Source organism: Cydia strobilella, chromosome Z, assembly GCF_947568885.1.
Source record: "Cydia strobilella chromosome Z, ilCydStro3.1, whole genome shotgun sequence".
Classification (NCBI taxonomy): Eukaryota; Metazoa; Arthropoda; class Insecta; order Lepidoptera; family Tortricidae; genus Cydia; species Cydia strobilella.
The window spans coordinates 53,694,653-53,714,301 of record NC_086068.1 but is presented as its reverse complement, the minus strand read 5'-3'; the positions used below and the strand labels follow the sequence as shown (position 1 = coordinate 53,714,301).

Sequence of the window (19,649 nt, the reverse complement as noted above, 5' to 3'; positions counted from 1 at the left end):
AAGTTCTTTGCCCTTGCTTATCCGGGACGAATGTATAAAAGATGTTTTAATTTGTTAGCACTTGTAGTGAAGGTTGTGCAATCTCTAACAATACAGTAGCGGCGACTGCTCATCTTCGGATACTATTTCAATTACTGATGTACTGTCGAAAATTTTCCGAAATTGCGAAATTTCCACATGAAATTTTTTCGGAAAGTTTGTATGGGAATGGAATTTTCTTTATTTCTTGTCAAATTTTCCTGATATTTCCTGGAACATTTGCAACATTTTGGAAACTTTCTGCTGCTTGTATAATTGTACATCTGTAATTTCAATTGACTCTTTTGTCGTGTCTCTCGAAATTATGTGTAATATTGAGACGCTACTTAATGACACAAAAACGATTTAATGAATTTGAATGAAATTAGTCACGCAAAATTGACAACCTGACATGAAATCATATAATAAGACACGTTTATCTTGGAAGTTGTGTCTCCGTCTAGGATACGTCATAAACTACATTAAAAATACCTTGAGTTGGAACCTGAAACTTTAAAAAAAAATTCCCTTTGCAAAAAAGTTTGGGTCGTGCGAAGTTATGCGGGTTAAAACGGTCAGTGGATTTGTATGGTATCAATAACGTTCTACGCCGATGATTTTATCGGCAATAGAGAACTGTTCAGTAATGTATGTTGTGTTAATACCAGAAGGTATATTCTTATTTAGTTGATTTTCAGTGAAGTAGATAAAACTCACCGACGCGTCGCGTCGCACCTAAACGAGGTTGTAATGTCACTGACAGGTGCAGATAAATATGAGCAAATTGGGTTAATTGATTTATTGTTACACGGCGTCTACTCATATTTAAATGGGAATAGTCGGCGCTGTATACTTACATTAAACTGTTTCAAGGCGACGCAATCTCGTCAGTAGCAAGTAACCTTGACTAGTCTACCTAGGTAGGTAATATTATTTATGTTTGAAGGAAGTAGAATAATAATTTTCACCATAAGCCTATATGCACAGTCCTACAAAAATATATCGTATTTAATGTGGTATTAATTTGATGAATTGACAAAAACAAGTGATTTCAATTTTTTACGCCAACACATAAAGAAAAAGAATTAAAAACTGCATACGTAGATTTAAAACTAGTCGTGGTAATTAAATTTAATATTTTTTCTTTAAAGTTTTTTTTTCAGCGCATCGCTACCGTGTATAATTTGGCTTCGACAAAACAATACAGTCACAGAAAACGAATAGTAATTATGATTCGGGTTTTCCTTATTCTTGAATACACGCGAGGATCGCTTTCGCAAGGGAGCCGCGCAGTCGCATCTTTTCGTAAGGCGCCAAGACGCGGCAATGTCATTGCTTATATCAATATAACACTCGCAAACTCGTAATTATTCAGACCTATTCAATCAGGATTAAGCTTTAAGCTAAACGGACTAGGTTTATTTTACCTTGATTAGACTGATGTCACATCGGAGCTGCAGAATGTCGAAAGTGGTTACGTAAATGTTGATGCCGATGAAAAGGCTAAAGTATTCATACCCTTAGAAGACGTGTTGGTGACACTCGTGTAAGTGAGTGAACTCTAAGAGTGCCGACACCGTGGCTGCAACGCAGTTTATGCAATTTGAATAGGATTTTCTACTTTCGGGTGTTTGTCTAGCGTAAATAGTTTGTAGAATCGATTGTTCTCGTATATTTTTAGGCTTAATTGATGTATCATAACTATTTTAATTTTATTAAAAGGAGCGCTTTTCTGAGGTTTTTGTATGAAAGATGACCAACAAAACCCACTTGAAACGGGTTTAATCAGAATCAAAAGTAATGCGTTCAGGGTGCGTAGCCAACGTGCAATCGTTAACGCTCCGTAGTGAAAGAAACGCGACTGTCAGGCCAAAAATGACGTTTTTCTTTGAAGAAAGAAACGTCATTTTTGACACTGATATCTAATCCATATCGTTTTGTAGAACAAGTAGATGTCGTATTTCATTGTTCGAATTACCCTGTGTCACTGTCGCACTAGTGTGGAGGAGTGATAGAGAGAGAGATGACTACGATACGCTACGGAGTGTTAACGATAAGCACGTTGGCTACGCGCCCTGAACTATTCATAGATTATGTCGAGTCCAAAGTGTTTCAGGTTTCCAAATGTTTAATAAGTTTTAGCAGAGATCGTAACCCACATTATGCATATAAAACGGTATTGTTTAAAGCTTAACTCTGCGCGGTACATGCGTTATTAAATTTCCAGGAGACCAAAATACTAAAACGAATTTCCACATGCACGTTAACCTAGCTACAAATATGCGTTACGAAGCCAGAATGAACGGTAAATTTTATATTTTTGTTTGCCTGTGTACGGTTCCCATCTATTTCAGGCATAGTGTTGCAAGTAATAGATAAACTATTTGTTAAAATACATCTACAAGTACAAGAAAAAGGCTGCATTACATAACCTACTACGAGTTAGGAAAATTATCTACTTTTATATTAGGTACTATAATTATTACTAATCAGTTCTGATTAACTTTGAGTGCTTTTGCCTCATCCGTAACTACCTTTACAAGCAAAACCTGTAGCTGTTTCAAAGATACTTAATGGCCTCAATGACTAATTGAGTGTTTGCAGGAAATACAAATAACTCGGTCACTCAGCTGTTAATGACACCACGTAACTTAATGACGCTGCGAAAACGCGAACAAAAATAAACTGTTTCGTGGAGACATTCCTCACAAAACGTTTGTGGCCATGCGTTTAAAATGTCTGGATGACGCGTGAGGAGCAGCCGTAACGTTAAAGTGAATAGTATGAGAACGATTCGGCTGCAAGTGAACAGCACTTGTCATTACGGCAGTGCACAGTTCGCTTGCAACTAAAAGCAAACATTAGTGCATCTTCAACATATATTTGTCTCGTGTGATAAAGGAATTAGGTTTGTGCAGCTCTGAGTGGCTGAGATCCGGTCGCAAGATGCATTAATTCTAGTACCTACTCCACACGCTAGCGAGTCACGCGATCACCACAGTAACACACTGCTAAAGAAACTGCGAGGAAAACGCCTTCCGGGGTGAACGGCCTGGTTGCGTAAAGCGAGCTCCGTGGCGCAACAAGCGCACACGAGGGCCTCGCGCGCAAGACCCAGCGCCATCTCGCGCGCTGCGCGAGAACAAGCTCACGCGCACCACATCTATACCTACCCATCTATCAGTAATTTAGGTCAATTTTAAAGCTACTTTACGTCGAGCAACGGAACTGCTGCCCGAGAAATGCTCACTAAGAATGTTTTTATTAAGGAAAATAAGTCTCGCAGGCAACATACGATGAATTAAAGAGGGTTAGTCACACTTGTTTATAAGCGAGCGCTTTATAAATGGTATCCCGGCTTGTAGCGCCGCGTGAGTGACGAAATGAAATTTTTATTCGTAGGTCAAGGTTTAGCTTCTCTTCGAAATGAGAAAATTGCCACATATCCACGACCTTAACGACCATGGGCCGAGTTCGCGACGTTTCGAAACTATAATGTGTAAAGACTTTAAATACTTCCTTTGAATTACCAGAGAAAAATAACAAACTTGTAACTTTGAATGAAATTACATTGTTTTTGTTTATTAATTTTTACCCACGAGTAATTAAATAATCCACAGTATCCTTTTATTTAGTTATGTTTGCACAAATTAGTTATGCAAATATACATGAATGAGGTAGTTATACTATTTTTATTTTCTACCTTGCAAAGAACTTGGTAAAGAAATGGAAAGTCGGTTCAGTTATACAACGGCACCTGATTGGGCCGTGAAAGCAGCGTGCGATTTTAATGTCAGTCACCCGTGGTCAAGGTTTTAAAAGTTTTCTTGCGCCTGTGATTATATCTTTTGTCCGAGCGGTGGGATAAATAATTACTTTAATTTTAACAGAAAAAAAGTTTCGCTTCTGCGAGTAACGACCGCTCTTTTTCGAGCTTGAGCATATGTTATTCACATTTGTGGCGTGGCTACACCACAGCAGTGTGGCTTGGGTTTAAATAAGTAAGTGATCTGTCGTAGTTTAAAATAACTTCGTGTGAATAGGCGCTATCTTCCCAGGAAACAACCATATGGAGTTTGGGCTAATTAGAAAAGTATAAAAAAGGAGTTGACACTTGTAAAGGACAGGAGCGTGTATGAAACAAATATTTTTGAGAGTAATTTGTCATATTTCTTATTTTGTCCTGCAAATATTAAGAGAATGTCTAACGTAGGTGGTGAATTGCGAAACTCGACAAAAAAATAAGACAATAGAAATGAAAAACCCTACGGGTCAGACGTGAAATTTTGTCTCATCATTCATCATTCAATTCAATTCAAGAGCTGGGCTCTTGTCGGTGCAGCGTGATGAAGTTGCCTCCGCCTTGGTCGATCCGAAGCCGGCCTTTAGTATATTATGAAATGTTGTCTAAAGAAAACTTTACAGTAGTGTAATATTTTTCTTAGTATACTCAAATAGAAACAAAGTAAACGAACTTGTAAGTCTATATGGCATGACGTAGTTTGAACAAAAAGAGGAAGGCCTCAAACGGAAAGCGAGAGTAGTGGGTCTAGGCGGCGGCGCGGGCGCCGTAGACGGGGTAACGGTACCGCGTTAGCGCTGCGGTAACGGGAGTACTTACGCGTGCGCGGTAACGGTACCTCCCGTAGGACCGCGCACGTGGGCTAGAGCCGCCCGCCGAGGGGGAAAGTGATGGCGTGAATGGCGTGATCATTTATTTGTTTTTGGTTTGACTACTTTTAGGCTTGGCAGGTATTATAATGAAATTAATCGATGCTAACGTTGCTATCAGTATTGTATGTAACCAAGCATGGATTTTACACGAAATTTGTACTTTCTAGTCACATATTTTAATTTGCTTGGGTAATTTCAAAGGTGGTGTGAACTCATGATTTTTTTACAAACATAACTTAAGTGGCGTTGGTCAATTACCGTCGCCGACAACTTAGCAGGTTCTATGGAGTTATTTTAAACAATTACATGTAATACAAAGTTGTAGCAAAAGAAGTCAAAAGAAAGGCTTAGTTTAAAAAACGTACAATAAACGAAAATACATATATACAAGACGACATACCTACAACGTTTTATGACTTGTTGGGAACAAAGTGCCACTACAATTCTTAGTACAGAAGTTTCCAACTAGATGGCGCTGAATGCCCCACCTAAACTCCGAGATTTTCTAAACCATTTCGATGAATATGGTGTGCAATATTTATTTTTCCATAGGAAAGTATCGACACAAAAGACGTTGTGAACCAACGCCCTTTTGGGCCAGTTGCATCAACCACAATTAGCGGAGTGAAAAAATGAAACTTTCCATACAGTATACAATAAAAATTTACGGTGACAAACGCTTTGGTGCATCCGACCCTTAGTCCAGTCTGTGAAGTACGAGTAGTGATCAACCAATAGACGAAGGGATTAATCGAACACGCCATTGAATACCGATGTCGACATTGACTGCGCTGCACTGCCCCACACCGGTCAGACCCCATTGAGACCTCAGCTTTCACTTTCGATCGCACACACAGATGCATAACGGTGTAACTAGCTATGACTGTGTGGGTAATGCCATTACATCACGTTGCTTTGGCTGACGCATCCAAGCGAAAGGTCACTATCTATATATAGAATAGATGTGCTCACTTTCCATAAGAATGTCTTTACTGTTAGATTTGATTTGCAGGTCGCTGACCCTTTACTAGCAAGACGTTCTGAAATTTTTTGTACTTATTGCTTCTTTTTGCCAATATGACTTTTGAAATAAAAATGAGTGTAAGCTTTATTCCTAAATGTTTTATACATTTGTATAGTAAATTACTTATGAAATGTGGAAGGCTTTTACCCTCTGAATTACACATAAAGTTACTTATCACCTAGCAAGGGAACAAAATAAATATAATATTCATTAAAAATAAATGTTAAATACAACAAAATTATAAATATTGGTCCGCAATTCTGGTAATTGTTGACGTAATACAAGGTATTAAATATTGTGAGACATATTTTAATCAGCCTTTATAATTGTGTTTATTTTACAACGAAACTTTTATAAGTTTAGTTGTTCATCATTTGTTGTTATCAGCAAAGGGAAGTATTAATAATAATTTTATTTCAGTATGCGCTCAGCATACGTGGCATTCAATTATTTATGCGCTAGTGTGATTAAAGCACATACAGGCGTATTCTGATTCTAATAACAGGTTATGAATTACATCTGGATTAGTTAGGTATGGATCTTTCAGTGTCAAAAGTGCCATTTCTTCAACCAGAAACGTATTCACACACGCAGAATTGCACGGATTTATGAGTGTTTGGTTTTCAATCATTATGTTTGAGTATAAATTTATTGGTAATAACAAAGAGAATAGAGGGTTATTATCATAGTAAATTTTTGCAATTTAAATTTACATAAAAATATCTGTATATATATATGGATAAATTCACCGCTGCACCTACACATACAACAAGAGGCCAGTCTCTCAGCGGTAAGGCTGCGAGCCCTTAATATATGGTCCAACATCATAGAAGCTCTTCACACAACTTGCCTGGATAAGGTATATGACGAATTTCCAGTGCTTAATTCGGGCACGGATCGGATTCATAAACAAGCTGTCTTCGACAAAAGGTACAAAATACAGTTATACGAGGACGACAATAACGAAGGACTCAATGCTCGGGAGCTCAAAATCTTCACTGATGGGTCCAAAACAGACAGCGGATAGGGCTCTGAAACCTTCTCAGAAGACCTGAACATGTCAATCACCACTCCGCTAGGAGCCCATAACTTGGTATTCCAAGCTGAGTGCATGGGCATCATAAACGCGGCGGCTGCCATCACTGCAAGGAAGGTAGTAGGATCCTCCATCCGCATACTCTCCGACAGTAGAGCAGTCTTGATGGCACTAAAAAGCCATATAGTCACATCTAAACTTATACACGAATGCCACGAACGACTAATGGAGGTATGTCATAACAATAAGATCACCCTACAATGGATCAAAGGACAGCGGATCCCGGGGTAACGATGCTGCGGAGGATCGAGTGCGGGAGCGATTGGCCCAGAACCGATCCTCCCGATACCGTTTAGCAAGGTACGCTCAATGCTGCTGGCACGTACAGGGAAACTACACACAGAACATTGGCTAAACTAGAATGGATGCAGACAGGCCAAACAAGCCTGGCATCAACGGAAATCTCACAAGGGTGCTCCTTCAATTAGGAAAGACCCGACTGAGCATGGTAACAGGTCATGGACTATTTAACAAACATCTTTTTATAACAGGTGTCACAGACAGTCCCCTATGCAGAGGATGCATGGAGACAGAAGAAACAGCCTCTCACGTTGTGCTGGAGTGCAGCGGAGTGGCCCCATACAGGGTAAAATATCTCGGATCCCCGAGAGACCTCCCCGAGGTCCTACTCAACATCAAAGGTTTGATAGGTTTCCTCGAGGAGCTGGGCTGGCAGGACTAGCCCACCCCCATGAAACGGCAAATAGGCGCCAGTCGTCGAGTTGCGGAAAATCGCCCGAACTACAATACAATATATGGATAAATGTTTTATTATAATATTTAGAACGCCATATGACTTTCACCATAGAGTAACTTATACTAGAGCGGTACTGTCATAGTAAATTTTGTAACCCCAGTAAATTCACTGCCATCTGTCGACACACTTTAAAACTAAAAATAAATATTTATAAAAATACGATAAAATGTATTTAAATATGGATAAATGATTTTTTTATTTGCATTAATTATTTTTATATGATTTTGACCCATGTTCTTTCACTGGTCTGCGTTAAAATTATAAATAACAAACGAAATAGTCAACGCCCTCTATACGAGCGTAGGCCAAAACTAGTGGCGCCATCTGATCGAAAATCAAATTTTCGTGATTTTCGAGGCACGTTTTTTCCTTAGACTGTATCCATCTATTACGGAGTTATATCTATCTTTGCTTTCACCCATGTTCTTTCACTGATATGTGTTAAAATTACTAAATATGTGTCGGTGTCGCCATCTACCCGAGTATAAGCTAAAGGCGTGGCGCCAACTATTCGACCATAATTTTTTCTTGATTTTCCGAGGCACGTTTTTTATATTATCTTACACGGAGTTACATATATCATTGGTAATACGCATTTTAATAATTTTTACTCTTTAACCAGTTTCTCCGCTCTTTTCGCGTTATATTTTAATGTTTCCATTGTAAGTCAGTGCTTAATACAAAATCTTATGGGAATATGGAATCTTTAAGCCGAGCAGTACCGTCTCAACGACAACAGTTGAGATGTTACGTGGGCCTGGTAGGTTCCCACGCAGTGGCGCGGGCGCCGCGCCGGCCTTGCCACCGGACCTTTGCGCCGACAATGCGCACGAGTCACGGACTCCCCTTTGTTGCCGCAAGAACGTTCTATACGCTTTGAAGTACTAATTTGTTTCCAATTATGCATACAAGAACAAAATGCTTTCGATTTCGTGGTATAAAGGTCAACTACTTAGGATAAACTCGGGCTGATTTGTGATAAAGCGATTTAATAAATAAAAAACCGGCCAAGTGCGAGTCGGATTCGCGTTCTAAGGGTTTCGTACATAACTCAATTTAAACAATGTATTTTTTATGTGAAACGTGAGTGAAATGTCTTAAAAAAACCCGTAGGGGTCGGATCAAAAACCGACTCACGCGTGACTGCACATTTCTAATAGGTTTTCCTGTGATCTGTAGGTAAAGAGCTATATTGTGGATTTTTTTCAAAATTTTAGACCCAGTAGTTTCAGAGATAAGGGGGGGGGGGGGGGGGTGGTCATTTTTTTGTCTATCTTCTTGAATAACTTCTAAACTGTTTTTCCTAAAATTATAAAAAAAATATATTTGAGATTCTCATAATGAGCTCTTTCATGTGATATGTAATATAGTTTGAAAAAACTTTATTTTTAATTTTCTCATTTACCCCCCAAAAAGATAATGATCTTTAATTTCTTGTCTACAATATTAAATTTTATTTCAAAAACAATTAACAAAAACAAACATAATAAAACTTAACCTATAGGTAAAAAACGGCCCCCCTGTTTAAAATTTATTTGTTTACGTTATATGTCCGTCTTAGGGTCACATATTTACATATGTATACCAAATTTTAACTTAATTGGTCCAGTAGTTTTGGAGAAAATAGGCTGTGACAGACGGACAGACAGACGCACGAGTGATCCTATAAGGGTTCCGTTTTTTCCTTTTGAGGTACGGAACCCTAAAAAAGATGTAATATCAAAATAGTCATAGAATTAATTGATAAAATAGAGAGGAGTTGGAAAAAATACACATATATACATTAAAGAAGTTCTACTTTAATCAAAATTAGTTAGTACTAATATGTCTTAGGTATACCCTCGCGAGGCCATGCGTATATATTAAACATTGTAAATATACGAGTACGTACTATTAAATAACAGACGGTTCCAACTCCTAAACAAAATAGTAGCTTCTGGAACTCAGGATACTCGTATGAATCGTTTCTAATATTTAAGTCGTAACAAATAGTAGCACTATTTTAGTTCGTGTCGTTACCGTTGGCGCTAGCTGCATATGTAGCTGTAATGTTCAGCCAAGGTATGGTTGGACCGGACCGATACAGTGACTGAGCGTTATAAGTAGGACGGTACGAGGCTTGTTTTATATAAATAATTTTAATTTAATCGTTATGTTGTATCTTCTGCTGTGTAACTTTTTCTTATTTAACAATTTGTTCATTGTATGTTATTTTATGTCTTTTTTCTTCTTGTCTGTTACCTTCCGTGATTCTTCTCACCTGATGGTCTCATCGGAAGATCAGCGCTGGAAGCCACCAGCAATATGCTGAGATGAGGTCATTTCGTGTCTCTCTTCTTATTTTATGTTTTCTTTTAAATTATGTAATGTTTTGTTTGTTTGTGCTTACGAATAAAATTCTATTCTATTCTCTTCTATTCTACTCTATTTAGGCCTTTATTGAGCGACGCCATTGTCACGATCATATTATTATTGTAGGTGACTGCACCGACTACATCCTGTTAGTACCGTCAGCTATTAGATAGGCCGATTTATGTCGTTCTGTTGAAAAAGGGACCTTAGGCCAGTAGGCACTTGAGCCGTTACTATTGATGCTTTTTCTAAGAACTTAACATTTACTAATTGGAATTTCAGAAAAGCCAAATATTCTTAGGCTAAAATAACTTCTACAAATTATTATTCTAACAAAAGAACGTAAGTACTAAGTAACTAGCTGGTTTGTCATTATTTGACCACATTTTGTTCACCTCATTATCATGACCGAATTTCCCGTACTTGTGAGAAAATAGTTTGCCATTTTGTTAGGTCATTCAAGGTCAAAAATGGATGGAAAGATAAAGGGACAAAAATGTCTAAACACTACCTTAATGTCCAAGCAACTATGTCGTGTACACATATTTGCGCCGTTTCAGCCCGTGTCGATATTATAGACCTTCACTGTATTACTATGATCTATAGTGTGATTACTGTTCATGACGCCTCAGTTACTGAATTGTTGGTTTAATTCCGCGATTCGGCTGCTTATTTATACCCTCTAGTCTAGTTACATTAACATTTTAGAAAAGTAAATATTATAGTTAAATAAAGGGTGTCTGTGTCTGTATGGTCGCAGCATGACATTACTCTAGCAGCTAGCACAAGCACGGCTGGCAGTTGGCGGTTGTCTAAAATTAGGGTCAATGATGACATAGTTATAAAATTGTCATTTAACGCCGTGTTGCCGCCGCGGCTGCTGTGCGTGACTACGTCATCGAATGTCAGTTATATATTAGCTATGTGTGTTTGCTGTATTATGTATACTTTCTATCGCATAGGGCTAAATTGGAAGCCACGGATCCACTTGAAACTATGAGGATCATTAAGGTTATATAATCTAAATAATAATAAATCAATAAGTTATATTAGTAGTTTATATACCTCTTTGAAATATATATGTGTGAGCTGTGGTCACCTATAAGTGGCTAAACATCTGTAATGTTAATTATCCTTGTTCTTATGTATTTGTATTATCCGTTGGTGATCCTTAAATAAATAAAATAATTTATTCTAGTTAACAGCGTTGGAACTAATTTGTTCTCCACCAATCATATGCACGATGGTATAAAAATCAAAATAAATATGTTTTTCATTTCATAGTTTAGTGAAAAGGTATTTAAGAATTGGACTGTACCTACGGCTTTTAACGACCACTGGTGTAACGACACAATGTAAATAAACATAAATATGCGATACTAAATTAGTTCAGTTTCATTACTGTATACTAAATGCTAACAATTATGCGCTGAATTATTATGATAGAATAGCTAAGGTTATTATGAAGGGTAAGTTTAATTTAATGGTACCATAACTTAATCGGCCGCGTCTATAAAAACTATATTCAAAAACAAAACACGATATTCTCGCACTAATTTAATTTCAATATCAGTGCATCGCGCAAGTGTGTGCGCTGTTAAGAACATGTGTGTTGAGCGTGACGCACTTGATATTGATAACACTGAATTCAAGTCTATCAGTATTATCAAATGCGCTAATTTTTAAAATTTACTTAGAAGCAACGATTTTAATGACAGTCTAGGTATTAAAATATGTTACACAATTAAATAAAGAGAAAAAATATACACTATTAACCTGCACTATTGTTTGCCGTACATTAATTACTTGAAGGCAGTAATACACTTTCTAAGGACACTCATCGTCTATGCGATAACAAAAGAAATAAACAGTTGATAAGATGCTATCGAATAACAAAATAACTCATCTTAGAACAAATAATTACCTAAGTATAAATATTATTGTTACAGTGCACTCACTTTCTTACGTCATATTGGGACAATAAAATAGGCCAATTTTTGTATAGTTTTCACACGAAACGACCCATTTTTCTATCGTTGTTGTATTACTATTGAAACCAGATTTATTTTTATTATTTCATGTGTTTTTATTTATGTATTTAAATGTAGTCTTTAATCGTTAGGGTCGATATAATATAAACACAATGTGAGTGTATTATTTCCCATTCTATTGCAATTGATTTATTTGAAATATTCCTGGTGTCAGTTTTTGAGGCCACTGGAAAATTTTAGTGCAGTCTGCCAAGAAATAGGCATTAAACAAAACTTCCTACGTTTATGAATACAGTATGATAATTAAGTAAAATTATACTTTTTAGCTGTGAAGATGCAGTAATTTTTGTTTTGTTTATTTTCTGTAATTAAGTATGTTGAAAATGTCTAACAATTTCTATGTAATACCTTAACATAAAGATAAGTTAGTTGTGGCACTTTTTACAAAAATCGTCATGCATTACAGTTGTTAAGGTTATGCTTTGTAGATGTTTGTAGTTTGTACATTTATACACCAATGATATATTTGGTTAACTTATTTAATCAAGAACCTACAGAAGCGGCCAGTAATCTATTTTCATATAAATAAATATATTAGAATGTATATGTATTCTAACATTAAACCTTGTATTCAGTCCCCCTTTTAACAAAGAGATGATGTAGATGTAAATATTGGTTATTTCAGGCATTTGACTTTATATTGAATGAAATGAGCTATTGAAGCTTCTAGATTTATTTCTTTAGAAAGTCATACCTAGATATGTTTGGGTCATTAGTAACTACTAGCGTAGCAATTAGATATTATTTAATTTTAACGTTGGTAGGCAAACTGTTATAAATGTGTGGCATATTATAAACAGTGGCGTAATCACAGGGAGGCACGGCAGGCGAAATGTCCCAGGCCCCCGGCCAGCTAGGCGCCCCAGGATTGTGTCTATTGTGAGCATCGGGGGAATCTCATTTTAATTGATGGATATATGATGAATTTACTACTAGTCTCGAATGGTATAGCTACGCCAACGATTAGTTATTATAAAGCGGATGCGTGATCTGCTTATGCTTTCGAATAAATGTTATCCACGTAGTTGCATCTCTAGTTCAAACATCAAACATTTATTCAGCAAATAGGCCACAGGGGCACTTTTACATGTTAATTTCTACAAACAATAAAATTAATCCAAAATTGCAAAAAACAATTAAATGTTAAATTACACAAGAAAAAAAAAACTATACAAATGCATAACATGCAGTGGCAGCAGGAGATTAAATATGTTTAAGTAAGTACAAGTATGTTCACTGAAAGTGGTTTAAGATTAGCGTGAAAATTTGGATTATTTTTTACATATATCCGTATTAGGAATCCTAGTTTAGGATATTATGATCAGATTATAATTTAGTTACCATCAACTGCTTCTACATTGCCTAGCCATGCCAAACATTGCCTGGCTTAAAAAACAGTGGTACTCTACCAAATCGCTATGTATATTTAATTCTTAATAATGGGAAGAGGGTAATCGTTAAAAGGAATACGACACACAGGTATTTGATAAAAAATTACTATTTTTTTGAGCCATTAGTTTTTGAAGCAGTTGACGGTATTCACATGGATTAATTTTCTGAAGTTAGATTTATGATTTCTATGTATCTGTATAATATAATGCTATACGATTAAATAAATATTATTTTATTCAATCAGTCGCGTATACTTAAGATTTAAAATGACCGACGTTTCGAGAACACACTTTACACTTAATTATGACCCCGTAATTATTATTTTTTAAATTCACCGAGCAGCAATGTACTGCTAACATTAAGAAACATAAGATGACATGACATTACGAGATACGAGCTTTTTAATAGTAACTGCCAACAAGCCAACAACACCGTTAAGAGATTCGCCCGTATTAGATTTACACACTGTATATATTTCGTCGCTGTTTTATATATATTATGAATAAAATTGAATTGAAAATTGGTGTGACACGTGTTTTATTACTCCCGGCGCCACAGCGTAGTTACATTGCTGCCGCTGTCACCTTGCAAGGTTCGTTGACGCATCTACGTTTTGTCCAAGCGACCTTAAGCCCATACCGCGCACTAGACTAAACTATGAACAACATACTACGTAATCAATCTATCCTCCTCGCACAAACTAACGCTGTAATTGTAATGACTGCGATGAACTTAGTGACGGTCCATGCGTTCACCTTTGTAGGCAAAGTGTGGAAGGCGCTAACAAAAATGAAGGGCGATGGTCGATTCAAGCGTTTGAAGGCAAACTTGGGTTACTAATTAAGAATCCACGATTGTGCGCATTGTTGTCGAAAGTTAATCCTGTGTACTGTATGTAACGACTTCAGAGGTTATATGAATTATCGTGTTGTGCAATTTGTTTACGTTACTATACAGTACAAACGTTGATCTGTTGAGCAAGATACAGGAAATTAAAGATTAAATACGTGATATATGCATTGATTATCTAAATAAGTGACCTTTGGTTTTCTTATTATTTGCGCATTATCATACCATACGCGTGGCAAGTTTAGATGGCAAGGCAATCAATTTTTATAAATAGATGGGTGAAACTGCTGAAACCCCGCTCTCTCTAATACCTAATAACTTTTCTAAACAGTTCGCAAAACTAGCCTGTTGTAGCCTGTTGGAACTGTTGGAAGTGACGTCATTAACTTTCACCAACCTTGGCACATGTTATTTTGTACAGATAGACACACTCCTGTCAAGTTCGCATGCATGTAAACGGATATTAATCTTTAACTCTTGACACGGAAGATTCATATTCTATTGAGGGGTAGGGGCTCGGTTAATCATTTGTAGGTGGTTCGTGCCCGCGATACTTCATTTGTATGGCGAGTGCCTGTCAGCGCGATCTAATCCATGAGAGCATCAATCTTGCTGGCCGGCTCGCATTTAACGTCGTTAGGATGCCAGGAGAAAGTTGCATGAAATAGTCCATGTCAATTTTGGCAGCATTACGAGTACTTATTCATTTTATACCTAGGGACCTTAATTAATAAATTTACTGTCAAATATCGGTACACAACGGCCCTATTATGGCACTTCTTATTACCTTCTAACGCCCTGAGTTCTTTCATAAGGTCTTCGGCGGTATTAGCGTTAGGTAGGTACTGAGTACTGACTAAGCCTGTAACTCAGTTTCAGACTAATTTAAACAAATCATACGTTTCAGTAGCCCGTGCAAAGATATAACGTGGTTTCAAATGAATATAACCTTTCATTTGAAACCACGGGTTTTAGTTTATACTAGTATCTATTGTTTTCATTTAATAGGGTTCCATATTACATTCTTCAGATACGAAAATTTTCAACCTAAAATATTGTGTCCAATACCAAAAATATTAATGTGATTTCTTGCGAGCACTCCTAGTACGTCAATTAAGCTGATTGTAAGCGAATTAAATATACTGATTTTATTCGCCCAACCCATTTTTTATCGGCGATATGAAAAACATTTTCGGTAATTTTCAGCCGAAGGAAACCGAGCCGTATTCACAACAGCATTGGTTGCAAATTGCGTTGCCGACGATCATGAGTGGGAGACAGGTTGCCCGGTAGATAACCTAAACGAAAATGCGAACAGTGATAATGATAAGCCGCGAGGCTATGGCGGGCGCGCACAATCGTTAGGTAAACATATGGGTCACTGAACCGACCTAGTTTCGATAGCCCACACGCCTGCCAAGTGTGCGCGTTTTACGTGAAACATAAGTTGATTTAGGAAAACGTTAAGTAGAAGGGTTAAGGTTCATATTTACTAACTGATTACTGCTTTTAAACAGTTTAAAATTTTTGAGGAAAAAACGACGCTGGCGTCCACGCAAGCGTCATACTTTCGTGTGTTTTAGTATACCTATTCAAGGAAAGCGATTGCGGCGTTTACAAAGTTGTATAAAAAAGAAGAGAATACGGAGGGAGTCTTAATTTCTATGAAATTGTGTTTCTCTCAAAAAGCGCAAGTAGATAAAAATAATACATCTATTTAAGTTTATTTAGGGAAAATTACCTCTCACAACGGAGGACACGAAAAAAGCTCATTAGAAAATAAACCCTAACATGTACCACATACCTCACGACGATGATTTACTTTTCTAGGATGATTTAGTAGACTTATTTAAAATTATCAGGTTTTATTAACTCCTGTAACAAACGGCCCTTTATGAATAAGGTATTAAGGCTTGAAATCAACAAGTTTAATAGCCTTGCAGTCCACCGTTTTAACTAACATAGGTCGTACCCGACACTGGTTGACGAAGGCCTGTGTTGTGACTGTTGTGAGGCTTTTGTGTAGGTATTAATGTGACGAATGAATGGCTCAGTACTACATGACCTACATACAGTGTAAAGGTTATTTTAGAAAATTGCGGCTTACGGCAAAATTTGGTTCTGTTCTGCAAGAATCTTGTGCTCTGCACGGAAGATGTGAATAACCTTTCTGATCTATATTTTTCACATGTTTTATGCTGGTTTTATACCCATGCATAAGTATTATAAATAAACTAGAGACCCGCCCCGGCTTCGCACGGATTACACAAAATCTTAACAAATTATACACCTAAACCTACCTCAAGAATCACACTATTGATAGACATAGACATGAAAATCCGTTCAGTTTATCGCGAACATACATAATACACACAAACAGACTGACGCGGCGGGGGACTTTGTTTTATAAGGTGTAGTGATATTCTGATAGTCAGCAACGATTAGATCATAAGTCAACTATAATACTCAATAAAGTTTTAATGTGTTAAAATAAGTATTAAATAGGTACAAGGAATATATTTACAGACTGACGTGTTTCTGGCATTATTTTTACGACGATAGGTAATAATATAAATTGTACAATATAAATAAGTGGATTATAAAATGGAATAATACGTAGGGACGCTCTAATCAAATAAAAATAGATACAATAATCAATTAAAGAAATTGGTACAATTTTTTTTGTTATTTCCCAACCCCTACATGATTGGCAAATAACAAAAAAATTATTATCCACTACTCTGTACACTTACTTTGAGGACCTCCTCAATATAACTACCTACATACATATATGCATTCCGTCTTCTACCTAAATAGAAGAACTTATTGGTTGTCGCAATAAACGTAGCCAACGGTGACCTAGACTAGACATAGCAAAACCTTTGGTATTCCATCCTTACAAAAAATCCTTATTCTGTATACTTTAAAACATGGTGAAACATAATTGTAACAGAACAAGTGCCTGACACTCTTTGATAAAGAAAGATAGTCTTATTGCGATTCCTATAAGAGGAAAGAGAAAATAGTGCCATGCTTTGTCCTTATCACAGACCGGGTTTTTTTTCATGATCGGGTTATGGCAGCATAGGTAGGCGATGGCGAAATACCGAAATTTATAAGAGTGAAAGAGAAAAAGGATTATGCTGCCTCTCTTGCTGCTATTATACATTAACCTGTCAATACATGAATATGTTTTTCTCTTACCCCTGGTCGCTCGGTTTCATGTCTATAACTACTATACTATGTCTATGTAACAGAATAAGAAATTTCTAGAATTTCGATACTACACGAGCGAACAAGTTGCGAGCTTTGTATTAGAAAAAATCTAAACAACTACTAGATGGCGACACTGCAACGCAAAATCCAAGATGGCCGACTGGACCGTCACGGCATGTAAAAATGATGTTAAAAATGGCGGTAAAATTGGTAAGAGTTTTTTACACAAATTGTCTTCTACATATACCAAACTTTTTTACTGGTATAAGTATATTAATATAAGTTATTGTTATTATACTGCATCAAATATACAGTTTACAAAGTTACTGATGTTTTGTTGTCTACTGAGATAACATAAATGAAATAAATATACCTCCATCTATGCATAAGTATTTAAGAAACATGTCATCACATAAATAAAGATTGAAGTTTGGTACATAATGTACTTGATAAGAAAACACAGACTTTTGGCACTTAAATATATTTTTGTGCAACTTTCGCATAAAAAAAATAGACGCGTTGCTAGTGCGGTGTGTGCGTGGCCGTCTGATAATAATAATGAATGGACGACAACTGTAGTGCATGCCAACATGTAAAACAACAACAGAAAAAAACAGGACAATAGTAAACAATACATCGTAACAGTTCTCACCGTAAAACATTTTGGCAAAAAAATCTTGTCCACGGGTCACATGTGTGTCCATTAAACCAAATCGTAACCAAAGAGTTCATTAACCAAGTATATACGTTACACTGAAACCGTCACTGTACTAAAGCTAGTAGCGGAGCGGCGCGAGCGGAGCGGGTATCGCGCTCACGGCGCTCGTACGGAAGTAGGTTACTAACTAAAGTTTTGTTTGGCTTGCGTGAGGCTGCGGCAGTGCACTCTGCTCGCTAGCTGCGAGCCGCGACTCCGTTTGCGTCCACTCCTCCCCCTCGCCCCGCGACTGCGCATCTTTCAATTTCGGCTCTTCGCGCCGCCCGCCCTCCGATACCATCCAAGCACAGGAGCACCCATTCAAGCATCTCGGTACTAGATATTTGCATTCATGATGCTTATTTGCCAGCTTTCTGTGAATGTTGATGGTCTGTCGTAAATTTGATGGAGAGGCGAGGTGACCTTACCTAGATTGTGGGGCGGATTACATTCATTTTATAAACGAACACTAGTGCACTGGTTAGGAACAACCCTAGCAACTGGCAAGCACAGAAGGGTTTCATTATAGCGCTCTATTGTTGGGTATTTTTCTTTTCGATTTCCTTTACGGGGTTCATTTTACTCTGGTAAGTAGGTCCCTTGTTAGTATTTTATTACGACAGCGGAAAACTAAGTTATTGGCCTTTTAACTATAAAGGCTGCATCTCACTTTTCTGGGAAATACAAATGTTTTTAAGATTTTACTTTTGCTCTCTTAGCGTAGAAAATTTTAATTATTAAGAGGGGGTGTAAAGACAGGAAATTAGAAGGAAACAAAAGATATCGCACGCCTGCCTGCCTGCCTGAAAATATACTTCTGTTTAAAATTTTGCTTGTCAGATCCCTCTTTTATACTAAAATTAGATTGCTATAGTATGCAGAGTAACGAAATACAAGTGTAAATAAATGAAAATTTTACATGTCCTCGCGATATTTTTGTATCGAGCCACCTTTAACTTTTCCATGTGTTGGTTGGTGTCTGCTCTTGCAAATATACTCGTAGTCTAGTTTCCGTGTGATTTTTTTTCATGGAATTTGCACTTGATTAGAATGTGTAAAAATTCAATATTAAAACTAGAATGTTGCACCCTCCTTAAACAAAAAACAATGTTTAAGGCTTTCATGTTTTGTTTTTTTTGTATTAAGTATCGTTAAGCGACACCGCAGGCGTGTCTGGTCCGGAATATTATTTTATAGTGGGCAGATGCGGACGGAATGGCATGGAAGAATCTAAAAAAATTAGGTCAGGATCAGTGAATGAATATTTTCAGTACTAAGGTGATTAAACTAAGTTTCATCCGTTGTGTCTAAAATGAATACATGCGTAAGTGCCAGTGTTACAGTCGAACTTTAGATTATTATGAACTGTAAAACAATTTCGCAATTTTCCGTCGGATATTCATGTTAGTTAGAGTAGGTACGTGATGTTGTGAGTGGCATGGGTCGGCAGCGGCACACACGACACGGCGCGGCGCTGCGGTGGGCGAGCGCCGCTTATTGTCGGTGGTTATGTAAGCCGGAGG

The 19,649-nt window shown here is 37.1% G+C and overlaps 1 protein-coding gene across 2 annotated transcripts in view; it reads right to left on the bottom strand.

Moving 5' to 3' along the window:
• LOC134754773 (hormone receptor 4-like) overlaps positions 1–18,440 on the bottom strand; it is a 63,480-nt gene extending 45,040 nt beyond the window's left edge. For both annotated transcript variants that reach the window (XM_063691134.1, XM_063691133.1), the window contains exon 1: positions 18,082–18,440. Coding sequence is in view for 1 of the 2 variants with exons in the window: in XM_063691133.1 (XP_063547203.1) it covers positions 18,082–18,133 (52 nt within the window). In the remaining variant the exon portion in view is untranslated. The remainder of the gene's footprint in view (positions 1–18,081) is intronic.
• Positions 18,441–19,649: the final 1,209 nt, after the last annotated feature.